Consider the following 15,352-nt stretch of genomic DNA (forward strand, 5'->3'; position numbering starts at 1 on the left):
CCCACTACAGTCTTTGGTACACGAAGGTACTCAGCAGGCTACCAAAAGAGAAATGAAAACACCAACCCAGCCACAAAACCTTTGATCCTTAATATTGTTCTGCCTGCAAATATGCCCAGGTAATTGTGGCACAAGGCTCATGGGAGTAGTCAACCAATGTCTGCTTTGATTTAAGGCCCACTCCATGAGATGAGACTCATACCCGACACTGCTTGGGTGACTAAGAACAGAGACTAGATAGCCCCGAGACCTAGGAGAAAACCAAATACTACCGGTCTTAAAAAAAAAAAAAATAGATGCCGGGTGGTGGTGCATGCCTTTAATCCCAGAACTTGGGAGGCAGAGGCAGGTGGATCTCTGTGAACTCGAGGCCAAGCTTTGTCTACAGAGTGAGTTCCAAGACAGCCAGGGCTGTTACACAGAGAAACTCTGTCTTGAAGAACCAAAACAAAGTAGAGATAAAATGACTCCTAATGATAGTCTACTATATCTCTATATCCATAGATCAGTGTCTTATTCAGTCATCACCAGAGAAGATTCCTCCTACAGCAGATGGGAACAAATACAGAGACCCACAACCACACACACACACACACACACACACACACACACACACACACACACACACACACACACAAACACACTGAGAGAGAGAGACAGAGAGACAGAGAGAGACAGAAACAGACAGAGACAGAGACAGACCTTGGAACACACAGCTCTAAATGGGATGTCTCTATCAAATCCCTCCCCCCAGAGCTCAGGGAACGCCACAGAAGAGGAGGCAGAAAGTAGATAAGAGTCACAGGTGCCGGGCGGTGGTGGCGCACGCCTTTAATCCCAGCACTCGGGAGGCAGAGCCAGGCGGATCTCTGTGAGTTTGAGGCCAGCCTGGGCTACCAAGTGAGTTCCAGGAAAGGCGCAAAGCTACACAGAGAAACCCTGTCTTGGAAAAAACAAACAAACAAACAAACAAAAAAAAAAACGAGTCACAGGGAATGGAGCCCACCGGGAGAATAAGTCTCTCTAAATCAACTGAGCCAAGCTCACAGAGCCTGAAGCAGCAGTCACAGGGCCTGTATGGGTCTGCATCAAGTCTACCATATATTACAGCTTTCAGTTTAGTATTTTCACAGGACTCCTTGTTGTATTTTAAAAATGGTGGGAAGGAGTCACACCATACAACATGTAGGAGGTTCATTGAGGGGAGGGGAGAGAAGGGGGCAGAGACCGATTCCTGGGGATGAGAATGAAGGAAGAGAAAGAGAGAGGAGAGAGAGACAGGAGGTCTCTACAAAGCCTGCCTTTTGTAAGGAAACATAGCAAATGCGCACAGGGGGTGCTCTTAGTGGCTGCAGCTGAGGATGAATCCTGTCAGGACCCTAGGACAGGCCAGTACAGATGCCTAAGTGCTGACACTCCTGAATGTGTGAAAGAGTCGGTCTCTGATTCCTATGCCTTCTCTTGGGCTCTTTTCCTTCTGTTGGTTTACTTTGTCCCACTTCAGTGTGATGGTTTTTGTTTTGTCTTTTTATATTATAGTTTATTTGGTTGTTATTTCATAGAAGCTTGCTCTTTTCTAATGAGAAACAGAAAAGGAGTGGATCAAGATGGGAGTGGATCAAGAAGTGAAAAGGAACTTGGAGGAGTTCGGGGAGGGGAAACTGTAATCAGGATATATTGTATGAGAAAGCAATCTGTTTTCAGTATAGAAGAGAAATAAAATTGAGTATATGATAGCAAACTGTGTCAATGTTCTTTCTTTAGGAATGTCTTGATGTCCTTTATGTTGCAAGGAATTTTTTTTTCTTCTAGTTGTAGGTTCCTGGGTTGCCAGTTTGTTTGTTTGTTTATTTTGGCTTTTTTGTTTTTGTTTTTCGAGACAGGGTTTCTCTGTGTAGTTTTGCCTGTCCTGGATCTCGCTCTGTAGCCCAGGCTGGCCTTGAACTCACAGAGATCTGCCTGCCTCTGCCTCCCGTAGTGCTGGAATCAAAGGTGTGCTCCACCACCGCCCAGCTTGAGATCCTTCTGTTTTTTAATGACAAGATGACTGATTTTGAACATTGATATTTGGGTACTTTGGTGCTGAACTCTGGGCCTCTACTTTGGCTGGCTTCTTCTAATACAGGTCTGGTAATGGAAGGGGAGATAGTTTGGGGGCTTCTCTACGACTTTGCTGAGAGGATACAGTCACACCATGTGTGAATACTGGGACGCCTTTCACCTTCTTGAGGATGGGAAGTTCCTTGTTACAGCTGGGGTGGTGGGAATTTCAGTGCTCCTTAAGTACTCAGCTATGTGGCCTGTATGAGTGAGAAAGGGTATCATGACTTCTGTTCATGGAGTCACATAAGGTGTGTTACCTTATCTCCTCTTGGCTATTTTCTTTCTTTCTTTCTTTCTTTCTTTCTTTCTTTCTTTCTTTCTTTCTTTCTTTCTTTCTTTCTTTCTTTCTTTCTTTCTTTCTGCTTTAAGATAATGTTTTATTCATTTATTTATTTATTTTATTAAGAAATTTTCTACTCACCCTATATACCACCCACAGATCCCACCTCCTCCCTCCTCCCACCCCTCAGCACTCCCTCCCAAGGCACCCCCAATCCCCACATCCTCCAAATCAACGTCTCCTATGGGAAATCAGCAGAGCTCAGTGTGCCAGACTGAGTGGGAAGTACATATTGGACATTGACATGGCAGCAAATAGGCAAATGGACACTCTGATGTGGATACTGGAGAGTTATATAAGGAATATAAATTTGGGATCCATCAGCATATATGTGATGTTTAAGATCACTGAGAATGGATGATATCAGTATGATAAGGAATAAATGTAAGGGAAAGTAAATTTTGAATGCTTGAACTGAGATTTTTTTTTAATGATTAGAGATTGAAGCAAGGTAGAGAAACCAACACTGACAAGCAAGGAGAGAAAGCTGAGCTATGGAATGAATGAATGAAGGAAGGGCCTTTGCCTCTAGGCTCTTTCTCTGTAGTCAGGGTGAGCCTACTGAATTACTGATTTTTTTTCTTTTCTTTCTTTCTTTTTTTTCTTTTGTTTTTTTTGAGACAGGGTTTCTCTTTGTAGCTTTGGTTCCTGTCCTGGATCTCACTCTGTAGACTAGGCTGGCCTCGAACTCACAGAGATCCACCTGCCTCTGCCTCCCGAGTGCTGGGTTGAAAGGCGTTGCGCCACCACCTCCCGGCTCTGAATTTTCTCATTTTTTTTTAAAATTATTTTTTCATTTCATTACTTTTGAATACTGCGTGAAGGAATACTTACTGCAAAAATAAGGAATAGGGAAAAAAATCACTTGAATGTAGAGAATTACTTAAAATGGCTTGTTTCAACTGATGCGGTAGTCTGCAGACTTCTTATGTATTTCAGAATTCATGTCGTAGGTCAGCATGATTTGTAGGGAGAGTTCTCTGACACACGACGCGCGTGCGCAGTTATTGGAGCTCCGCGGGAGGAGGAGAAACCCCGGGGGAGGCGTGGCTCTACCCGGGCGACTCTTCCAGACCCCGCCCCTTAGACCTGCCGACGACGTCACGAAGTTCGTCATTCCGCTTCCGGGGCCCCACGCTTCTCTTTCTTCCTGTCTGGCTGGGAACATGGCGTCGCGCAAGGAAGGCACCGGCTCCAGCGCCCCCTCCTCCGGCTCCGCGGGCGGCGCGGTGGGGAAGGGCAAAGGCAAAGGCGGCTCTGGAGACTCAGCCGTGAAGCAGGTGCAGATCGACGGCCTGGTGAGTGCGGCTCCTGGCCACAGGCCCACGCGGGCTCCAGGTCCCCGCCGGGCGCGCTTCCTGCCGCTTTCCCCGCGAGGAGGCTGACCGCGCTCTCCCCTCAGCATCCTTCTCCTTCATCTTCAGTTTCGCTCGAAGGACACCACGGCCGTCCCTGTTTTCTAACGAGAGAGCTGGGTGCTGAGCAGAGGGACGGGAACAGGGCTATGGGACAGATGTGCCTGGTCTTGGTTTGAGATGCTCAGGAGAGGGAGGAAGGGCTGGTTACAACCAGTTGACAGTTGTGCTGAGAAGGATTTAGGACCCTGTTCAGGGATCTAGGAAGGGGAGAGAGAGCGAAGGAAACGCCTTGGCTTCCCGGAGAGGCTTTTGACAAGGGCGTTCTCGGGACATTTGCTAGTTACCGTGCTTTTGAGCTGTAGTTCAGCACTTTCCCAGGCATTGCGGAGCTGGGGTAGATTCTCAGGCAGTGTTCAGTCTGAATAACAAAAAGCCGTAGAAAATAGTATGTTTCTGATTAAGGCTCATGAACTAGGGCATCGTTGGAAGCTTGGGATAAGGAAACGGACGGAACAGAAAAGACGAGAACCTAATTGATGTGGGTTTCTAAGCTTTAGGAGCGTTCCTCCTGCAGGGTGTGGCGGCACATGTCCTTACTCCCAGCACTGGTGAAGCACAGACAGACAAATCTCCACGAGTTTGAGGCCACCTGGGGCTAGGATCCACACCCCCTCAGAAAAAGAAAAACAAAAGAAAAAGGCATTCTCATTGCCTTTTTTCAAAAGCACACTTACCTCTCAAAGCACTTTTTTAGGTATTTTCTATTAGCTAAGACACTTGTTTTAAAATGCATGTGAAAATTGGGATTGCAGCTGGCAGTGTACTGTGTAAGTGGAAGTCATTAGTAATTTCACTTTGTTTAATATAGCACGATGTTTAAAGGCTTGGTCTTCTCAGTTCTGCCATCTGCCAACTCTATGGCCCTGAGAAAGTTAGCGTTTTTCAGCCTCACCTCATGTATTAAGATGGGAGTGAGAAGTAGTTATGTATTGGTGTATCGTTTAGATTATGTGAAAACGCTCTGTGTGGTGACCTGTTGTGAGCATGTGAAACTGTTAGTCGTGGTTATTGTTGACTTCAATATCTGAGTTTGAAAGATGCAGGGAAGAGCTTTGGAAAGCTTTATCCCTGCTCCGTTTAAATGTCGCTTGTGTGATACTTTGAAAAAGCAATGCTGTCTCTTTTGTTTAGCTGACAGTTTCAGCTTTCCATGGCTTTTTTGAAGCAGATACCTTCAGGAATAAATAATACATTTTCAAAGATTGCAGATTAGTTGGTAGGTGGACTTGAATTGTGGAAGTACCAGTTAATCACTTGGAAAATGTTTTAAACACTTGGAAAATGCTTTAAGTCTTCAGAACTTAATGTTTTACTGACTTTTCGTGTGTTTTGAAACCACTCTTTGAATCACTTGGTTTCTAGAGTTGTAAAAAGGCAACAGGTAGGTGTTATATAAATCTGTTTGGTGGATGTAACTACAAATAAATATTTTGGGACTTGGGCAGGGCATGGCGGTACACACTTGTAACCCCAGCACTTGGGAGGGTGCAGTGGGATGCTGGGGAGTTGTTTGTCAATCTGGGCTACATAGTGAGACTGTCAAAAAGAGAGAGTAAGACATACTTTTAGGGCAGTCTTGAAACTGTTGAGCTGTCTACCGTGGAACAGTGAGTGATACAGGCTCAGGCAACAGTGCCAGGGTGCCTTAAGAAATTTGAAGCAATAAGATTGCTGCAGGTGGAAACAGATGGGGCCATTTGAGTTCAACAAGCAGGCAGTGGGCCTAGGAAGATCAAGGAACTTGTTTGGGATTTCTGTATTCACGTACCACTGTTTTTTAATCTGGAAACTGACTAATGCCCTTCAGGAGATTGGATTAAAAATTTATAATTTACTATGAAGATATACTTTTCAGTGACAGATACTCATGTCTTCAATCAACAGGGCCTCTTTTAATTATCAGGTTTCCTGGCAAATCATACTGAGAATTAGAAGCTTATGAGTGACCCCAAATGAGTCATAAAAAGGAACACTCAGGTGGTTAAGGGTCTTTACTTGCTGAGCCATCGTGCTGGCCCTTAGTTCAAATCTTGATATCCCCTTTAGTGATATCTTAATTTTTTTCTCATTCACTTAATTTAAAAGTTCATGTTGTAGCTCCGTTCATTAGGTGATTTCAGTGAATTCAAGGCCCACCAAGGTGTAGTTTTGCTGCTTGTATTCTTGGTTTGTGTTCAGGTTTGTCTCCTGTTCTTCCCACACTTTGTCCAGAAGGGATGTTTCAGTTACCTGTGGCCAGTAAGCCATTTCCTGACTCGGTCCTGCAGTTTGTCTTCTGCCGGGAGCCATCCCCGGCGGCGGTGGACAGGTCTGCAGAGGATGTAAGGAGTCAGCCGGGAAAGGAAGTCAGCAAGGCCGTGGTGATCAGGAGAATCTTGCAACCTGGCTGATTAGCAGCCAGAGTGCTTCTTTATTTATACAGAATTTAGTAAGCAGAGATACATCTATTATGTTCTAAAACATAGATCATATCATTTTTGGTTTTGAACATGTGTTTCACTTCCTTTTGCTCATCTTTTAGTTATCATTAATAAATTATGACAGAACAGTTATCATTTCCAATCATTTCCCCTTAAGTTTTGACATCATTAATAAACAGAGTTATCATTCTTACTCATTAACCCCATAACCCAATTTTTTGAGAATCTAGAGGCATATGACAGCCTGTTCTCAGGCTGGTAGCTTTGGTTGCTTCAAGGACACTAGACTAAAACAAAATCTTCAAGCCACCCTGGGCATTTTGCCATGTCCCAAGCAGTGTATTATTAACTCTTTTTTTTTTTTTTTTTTTTGGTTTTTCGAGACAGGGTTTCTCTGTGTAGCTTTGCGCCTTTCCTGGAACTCACTTGGTAGCCCAGGCTGGCCTCGAACTCACAGAGATCCGCCTGCCTCTGCCTCCCGAGTGCTGGGATTAAAGGCGTGCGCCACCAACGCCCGGCATAAGACTTATTTTATCTTTTTTTTTTTTTTTTGGTTTTTCGAGACAGGGTTTCTCTGTGTAGCTTTGCGCCTTTCCTGGAGCTCACTTGGTAGCCCAGGCTGGCCTCGAACTCACAAAGATCCGCCTGCCTCTGCCTCCCAAGTGCTGGGATTAAAGGCGTGCGCCACCACCGCCCGGCGTATTATTAACTCTTAATGGTCAGAATGCCCAGGAAAAATCCTGAGGCCAAAGCTACTGCAGTTATTATTAAAATTCTGGCATAATACAATGTTCATATTTATATCTTTATAGAATTTGTCTATATGTCTAATCCTGGCATTCTGTTGTTCCTTGGTCATATGACATCATAGTGGCTCTGCATGAGCTAACTTTTCTAAGAGAGGGAGGACCTGATGACATCTCATTCTTTTTGGTTTTTCAAGACAGGGTTTCTCTATGTAGTTTTGGTGCCTATCCTGGATCTCACTCTACAGATCAGGCTGGCCTCGAACTCACAGAGATCCGCCTGGCTTTACCTCCCAAGTGCTGGGATTAAAGGCGTGCACCACCACTACCACCACCACCACCACCACCACCACCACCACCACCACCACCACCACCACCACCACCACCACCACCCGCTGACATCTCATTCTTTTATCATCTTTCCACTCCATACTTTGCTCATCAATATGTCTCTGTGTAGGGCAGAATTGTGTGCCATGTAGTTGTCTGAGTGTACAATGGGAAGAGGCTTGTAATCTGAACTGTGGCCAACTCCTCTAGCCCACTGAATCTTGTTGACCTTTTTGAGATTACTTTGTTTTAATTATCTTGTTCCTGTGTAAGTACAGGGACAGATGTTTCAAGAATGTCTCATAGCCTCATGAGGAGACCTCTGGCTTCTTTATGTGTCACAACCTCCAAGGCATAAGGAAGACTTTCAAGTAGATAAAGGATATTTCCCTAAGGTGGGGGTAGTATGTTCAGGACTTTCCTGGGGAAGCTTAGAAGCAGCATTCCTGGGAGAAGGCATAAATGATTCATAAGAAATTTCCCCTCAATCCAACATGAACAAATTGTACAAATATTAAAAGTGTCAAGTATGCAACAGGTGGAGATGAAAACCAAAGGTAGCATGGCAGCCATCATGAGGCTCAGTTTTGCTGATCTTTGTCAAGCAGCTGTGCTGGCTTTATGATTTCTGCCATTCCATCCAGATGTGGCTGCGCCAGTCTCCCTTTGTGTATGGTGTACCTCTTTACTTCCTTGTCATGTACAGTGTTGCCAAATGTGACTTAATAGAGTTATGCTTTTAATCTCTAGTTTAATTTGAATCTGTATACTTTAGTTGTGTTCTGTTCTAGATTCATTTAGTAAAATCTTGGGTTACCTATATTTTTGTTTGTTTCTTTGTTTTTTGAAAAAGGGTCTTTCTGTGTAGTTTTGACTATCCTAGAACTAACTATATAGACCAGGATGGCCTTGAACTCAGATCACTTGCCTTTGCCTCCCCACCACACCCAGCTATGGATTACCAATCCTTAGTGACATCTAGTTCTGCCGGATGCTGTTTGTGTTGATGAGCAAGGTAGACACTCTAATCCCACTACCATGACTATACCACACTATACCATGACTACCATAGGCATGGATGAACTCAGATATTTTCTTACTGATTATGTTTGCTTCTGGCACATTACTGGTGGCTACAGCCAGTTAATATTACCCTTAGGAATATAAGCTCTTGATCATATTGAAGGATAATTCATAAGAATGACATGGTATATTTCAAATATATTTCTATAATAAATATATTCTCATGGAATTTAGGTGCCTTGAGTAGTTTACCTCTCTGGTTGGCTTTTGCTGTTGAGTTTATCTGCCTCTTACCTCTTGGATTTCTAACTTCATTTTTGTGAATGAAAGACTATTTAAGGAATGAATCATTAGAATTATTTCTAACCTTCTAGGGTAAGTATATCTGAGTGAAGATTAAGAATGCAGTCTGGAGCTGGAGAGATGGCTCAGCAGTTAACAGTCGTGGCTGATCTTCAGAGGACCTGGGTTCAGTTCCTAGCACCCACATGGCAGCTCACCACTGTCTGTAATTGCAACTCCAGAAGTTCTAACACTGTCACACAGACACACATGCAAGCAGAAATACCAATGCACATTAAAAAAAAAATGCAGTCTGATATCTTGACTGCTTATATTTTTTTCTTTAGCAAAAAAAGATGCTAATTCCAGGAGCTGATAGGAATAATATCTGGAATATATGTGTGTGTGTACATATATACACACACATCCTTCTCCCATGATATGCATATGAAGCTGGTAGCTTTTCAAAGACATAACAGTAAATTATCCTAGAGCTTGAACTCAAATCGTATTTTGCCACCTTTCATTCTGTCTTCCATTACTATAGCTGCTTCATATGTTTTAAAGATTTCATTAGTGTCCCTTTTTATGAGCCAAGTGCTGTTAAAAGATTTGTGTGTAGGTGGTGTGGGTAAACTAGAGATCACCATTGGACGTCTTTCTCAATCATTCTCCACCTTAATATTTTTCTTTATTTTTAAAAATCTCATATGCATACAATGAGTGTGATCCTATCTACCTTCCTTTTCCCTTTTCAACTATCCTCTACTACTTCCAGCATGCCCTCCTTCCAACGTCTAAGTTAATGTTCGTTTGTTCTCTTCTGCTTTTTCTTCTTTCTTTCCCTCTTCCTCCTTTTATTTTTTTGGGTAATCCACTAAGTTCAGTTAATACTGCTATATGGGCATGGGTTTGGGGTCATTACTGGAGCTTTGGAATCCTACTAGTGGCCACCCTCAAAAAGGACTGACTTTCCCTTCCCCAGTGACTGTCCACTGCCAAGAGCTCCTTAGTGTGGGGTGGGAATGCCTATCCCATCTATGCCAGGCTTTTGGCTGGCTTGATCTTGTGCAGGTAACCTCAGCTTCTGTGTGTTCATGATTGTGATAGACACAAAATGTCCAGAAGAAATGTCTTGCAATATTCCATCCCATCCTTTGTCCCTTACTTTCTTTCCCCTTCCTCCTCTCTGATGACCCCAGAATCTCACTGGTAGTGGGGTTAGTATAGCTGTCCCATTTTAGAGCTGAACATTTATTCAGCCTTGAAGTCTCACACTTTGACCAGTTATGCATCTCTCTGTTGACCACTGTCTACTACAGAAAAGCACCAGTTACCAAGGTTGAGAGCAGCTCAGGTCTATGGGTATAAGCATAATTTTAATTGTTTTTTTGAGACAGGGTCTTATATCGCCCTTGGTTAGCCTGGAACTTGCTGTGTAGATCAGGCTGGCCTCTAACTCCTAGTAGTCCACCTGTCTCTGTCTCCTAATTGTTGGGATTAAAGGTGTATACCACCATTTCTGGCTGAGCATACATTTTTAGGGGGCAAGTTGACCATATCCGTTCAGCAAAGTGGCAAAAACAGGTTCTGCTTTAGGGTTTTGACCAGTATTACAGTATCAGGCATTAAATTTGTGCCTGTGGAGCAGGACTCTAATACACTCAGAAAGCAGTTAGCTACCCCATAAAAGTTATGCTACTGTCTTACTAGTAGGCATGCCTTGTCTGTCAGGTTGGTGCAGCATGTGGGGTGCAGTGCTGGATAAGACTGTTGGTGTCTTTTCCTCCCCCCAGCAGCTTGTCCACTTCATATTTCAAAATTAGGCCTCTGAAGTGGCCCTGGGACTTGCTGAAAGTTATGCTGACTGGCCTGGACTAGGATGTTAGACACCAACACCAAGCCTGGCTTTTTAGGTGAGGTCTGCGGAATTTAGGTTCTCCTCACTCAAAGGTTGTGTGGCAAAGCACTTTTCCAGGTGAGCTTTCTTCCCCAGCTCCTATGCTAAGTGTAGTCTACACATACTCCTTAACAGCGGTGTTTCCTCCCCATAAACCTATGGTAAATTGAGGATATTGGAAATAGAGTTGTGTTTCAGCCGAGAATGGTGGCACTCATCTAAAATCCCAGCATTTGGGGTGGAGGTAGAAGGGTCAGGAGTTCAAAGTCATTTCCAGGTACATAGCAATTTGTGACCAGGCGAGCTACATGAGATTCCACTGTCATCACTTACTCACTCTCTACTCCTCACACGTGGGAGTTGGGGCACCTGCTGCTAGCTAGTATTAGAAGTACTGTATTGCATGCCATTAATCCACAAGAAGACCAAAATTCACAATTACAGGTTCATTTTGACTGCTTTCACACCATGGTAAGGTCAACAGTTTTAAGGAGGACATTATAAAGGCCAGCTTTATGTGTTTATTGTATTAAGTAGATTTAGTACTCTCAGATAGAAATGACAGCTATCTTCATATAAACGAGGGAACTAAAACACAGATTATGGGCCTTGATATAAAGTGGGGAAATAATTCCTATTTAGAACAGTGGTTCTCAACATGTGGGTCACGACCCCTTTGGAGGTCAAATGATCCTTTCACAGAGGTCACCTAAGACCATTGGAAAACATAGATATTTATATTATGAGTTGTAACAGTAGCAAAATTATAGTTATGAAGTAGTAATAAATAATTTATGGTTGAGGGTCACCACAACTGTATTAAAGGGTCGCAGCATTAGGAAGATTGAGAACCACTGATTTAGAAATTATGTACAGAATAATGTGTTCCTTGTTCAGTTGTTAGAGAACAGTTTTCCAAAAATTTGGTCTCTTCTGTGTGAGATTGTTTTTGACTCTTCATGTGCCTTAGATAGTTCCGTAGAAGAATGCCTCTGATTTTAGCAGTTATATGAGATCTGAATATGTTTGCTTTTTCTGATGATGAAAGAGCAGAGTGCAGTGTAGCTCACATACCTATCTTACAGGTTTGATTTCTTTCACTAAAACTAAAAGGTCTGAAACAGATACTAACATATGCCAGAGTATTACAGTGGTAATTCAGCTTACATAGTCAGAATATGAAGCTTTTACCACTTGTGTTGGAATATCAGCTGCATACTTATTTAAAATTTCATTTTCTTCCCAGGTAAAGTATCATTAGTACTCACTGGATCCTGAGATTGTGTGAGGTTTGGTTTTGGACTTGCTGGGCCTTCTCTTATCTCCATCTACAACCTCTTTCATTATGTAATAGGCAGCTACTTACCTGTGACAGAACCCGTAAAATACAGTTTTTATGAAGAGAAGCTCTGTACATTCATTGTAAGAGAGTTGTGGAGAAATCACAAAGAAGAGAATTAATTTGGGTTAGCTCACACTCTTTAAATTTGGGTTATTGTTGTAGCATTTTTCGTATTTTTAAATAAATATGTAGAGTTGAAGTTAGTTAGCGGTGATTCATGTTTCTGATCTTGCTGAGCACGCTGCTCCATTGCTTTCCTCAGTGCTCACACAGTGCAGTTGAGTCTCCCACCTGCAGAGTGTTCCAGGCTATTTATTGGCTCCAGTGCCAAATGACTGTTACAGTTCTTAAAAAAAATCTTACTCTACTTTTAAAATTAAGTGTTCACATTAGTACACTTGCTGCATTAATGCAATTGATTTCTGTTTTTAGGATTCCACTCTGCCTAAATCACTCAAGTATGTAGCTGAAGTTTTTATGGTCCTGCCTGGGCCCTGCTTATAAAACAACCACAAAGAGGCTTAATATTAATTAAAACTGTTTGGCCATTAGCTAAGGCCTACTACTGACTAGCTCCTACACTCAAACTCAGCCCATTTCTGTTAATCTATAAGTCGCCACATGTTCCTTGGCTTTGCCTGTGTGCCATTACATGCTGCTCCCTGGACAGTGGGCTGGCGTCTCCTGGCTTAGCCTTCCTCTTCCCAGAATTCTCCTTGTCCTCTTATCCTGCCTACAATTCCTGACTGGCTACTGGCCAGTCAGCTTTTTATTAAACCAGTGTACAAAAGCATTATTCCACAGCACAAGCATGTGGACATCTTTGATGATTCCTAGAGGGTTTCCTTAGAATCTCTGAAGATCACTTCTTAGCTCTCTGAGTTATAACTGTACTGCCCATGTTTTCCTTTCTAGATCTCCTTTCCCATCTATTGCAAAAACCTTACACAAGTTGTCTTACAGGCTATTTTGTATAATTGGCTGTCACAGACAGTGCTGTTGAGTAAACTTTCTTATGTGATGACTGTAGCCCTAAAACTAAAAACCCTGTGGAAAAATCACCATTACATCCAGAGCAGACTCGCTTCACTGTGTGCAATTTAAATTTCTCTTTCCTTTTTGGAGAGAAGAAGACCCTCACTTCACATTCTATTCTACATGGGCATTACATACTCATCAGCTCATTCAGAAGTACTCCTTGAATAAGAAGATGAGCTTACTATAGTATATTCCCCCCTTCTTGAGACAGGGTCTCTCCTTGTAGCCTTGGCTATTCTGGAACTCTCTTTGTAGACTAGGCTGGGCCCAAACTCAGATCCCCCTTCCTCTGTCTCTTGAGTGCTGAGATTAAAGGCATGTTCCTCCATGCCTGGTTTATAGTATATTTTTATATGTTGGAAACAGAAGGTTTGTTAATCTGCATCCTCTTTGCACAGAGTAATTAATATGTGCACATAGAACACAGACCATGAGAAAAGTGTTCAGGTTAAGATACTGAACCACCTGTTTCCATCCATCCTTCCCAGGAAGCCATAATTAATTACTCTTTAATGTTCTCTACCTTTTCCCTGGGCCTACTTTAGTGAGTACTGAAGCATTTGATAATCTTAGTGCCCCCGAATTCCAGAACAGCCTTTTAAGTAAGTAGTGGTCATTGCACCTGAATGCACTGTAGTATTTTAAGGAATAGACATTTTTTTTTTTTTTTTTTTTTTCGAGACAGGGTTTCTCTGTGTAGCTTTGCGCCTTTCCTGGAACTCACTTGGTAGCCCAGGCTGGCCTCGAACTCACAGAGAACCGCCTGGCTCTGCCTCCCGAGTGCTGGGATTAAAGGCGTGCGCCACCACCGCCTGGCCAGGAATAGACATTTTATAACAGTTCTGGAATGTTATTTATTAATTTATTGCTTTGTATGAGAGAAGAAATAAATTTTGTTCTAGATAAGCTTTTCTGTCACTAATTTTACTTGAGAATAATTACCCTCCAGCTACACCTGGGAAAAATTACAGTTGTTACATGTGATACTGTAAAAACTTGTGAATTAAGCATTCATGTTCGTTAACGTAATTGTCTTGTATGCTTGAACATTTGGTTGTACCATTCATTGTGTTCTGTGTGACTAATTGTAGGACCAGAGAACTGTTGGTTAGTCTAGAATTTCTGGAAGTTGCCTTTCCATTCTTTTTCACAGTAATTAGGTGATTTAACTTTAAAAATGTGAACCATCAGTGAGCATTAGATCCCAGAGAATAATCCTGAAACATGTTCTTTCAAGATGAACTATTATAGAGGTGATATTGATGAGCTATAGTGGAGCATTGTAACCAATCCATATGTGTCGGGCACAATAACCACCCCCACCATTGGAGTGACTTAGGTTTCATTCACATCAAAACTTAACAGCAATGATTTAAATCCCATTTATTCTTTGACTCAGCCAGTTGTGAAATGGAACTCCTCTCCCACTTGAGCTGTAAAATGTGTTAAATTTAAGACTAATGCAGCTTTCTGCTTTTTGAATTTACATTTTGGCAATAACTACCTTATTTGTTCAGTGTTAGAAAAAATGGTCTAGGCTTAACTAAATAACAAAACGGCCAAGTTCACAGATCTGACAGTGAAAGAAGCCAGAATTAAATGAAAGTCTAGATACCGACTTTATAGAATATGCTAAAGGGAGATTTTGTGATATTACAGTTTCTTTGAGAATAAAATTCTTCTACAGTAATAGCTGTTCTTTGACAGAGATGTGAGAAGTTCAGGCAATAGGCTTTACCTCCCAGAAGCTGCAGAACCAGAGGAAAGCCAGCTAGGAATTATGCATCTTGCCTGAGCTCTTCAGCCTGCCAGTGCCCCATGCAGCATGGGCTCTCCTGCTTTGCTTTGAACTTTTAAGGAACATCTACCCCTCCTCTGTTTCTGTTCAGAAAGGGGAGGCCTCCCATGGGTATCAACAAAGCATGGCGTATCAAGGTACAGTAAGACTAAGCACCTCCCCTTGTCTTAAGGCTGGATGAGGTGATCCAGTATGAGGAATAGGGTCCCAAGAGCCAGCCAAAGTGTTAGGGACAGCCCCTGCTCCCATTGTTTGGAGTCCCACAAGTAGACCAAGCTACACAACTGACACAACTGTCATGTATATGAAGAGGGCCTACGTCGGTGTCATGCAGGCTCCATGGATGTTAGTTCAGACTCTGAATTCCTATGAGCAAGGTTAGTTGTTTCTTTGGGGTTTCTTGTGATATCCTTGACCCCTCTGGCTCACTTCAGCAGGATTCCCTGAGCTCTGGCCTAATGTTTGGCTCTGGGTCTCTGCATCTGCTTCCATCAGTTACTGACTGAATGAAGGCTCTCTGATGACAATTGGGATAGTCACCAGGTTCAGGTGATGCATCCACTATTGCTAAGGAGTCTTAGCTGGGGTCATCCTTATAGACTTGTAGGAGTT

At 42.7% G+C, this 15,352-nt stretch overlaps 1 protein-coding gene across 1 annotated transcript in view; it reads left to right on the forward strand.

Annotated features, from left to right (window-relative positions):
* Positions 1–3,574: 3,574 nt before the first annotated feature.
* The window catches only part of Eif3h (eukaryotic translation initiation factor 3 subunit H), a 94,228-nt gene continuing 82,450 nt past the window's right edge, over positions 3,575–15,352 (forward strand). Inside the window, exon 1 of the mRNA XM_076555780.1 lies at positions 3,575–3,741. Within this exon, the coding sequence (XP_076411895.1) occupies positions 3,610–3,741 (132 nt within the window). The 5' untranslated portion in view covers positions 3,575–3,609. The remainder of the gene's footprint in view (positions 3,742–15,352) is intronic.

This window comes from Peromyscus maniculatus, chromosome 20 (assembly GCF_049852395.1).
Source record: "Peromyscus maniculatus bairdii isolate BWxNUB_F1_BW_parent chromosome 20, HU_Pman_BW_mat_3.1, whole genome shotgun sequence".
Lineage (NCBI taxonomy): Eukaryota > Metazoa > Chordata > Mammalia > Rodentia > Cricetidae > Peromyscus > Peromyscus maniculatus.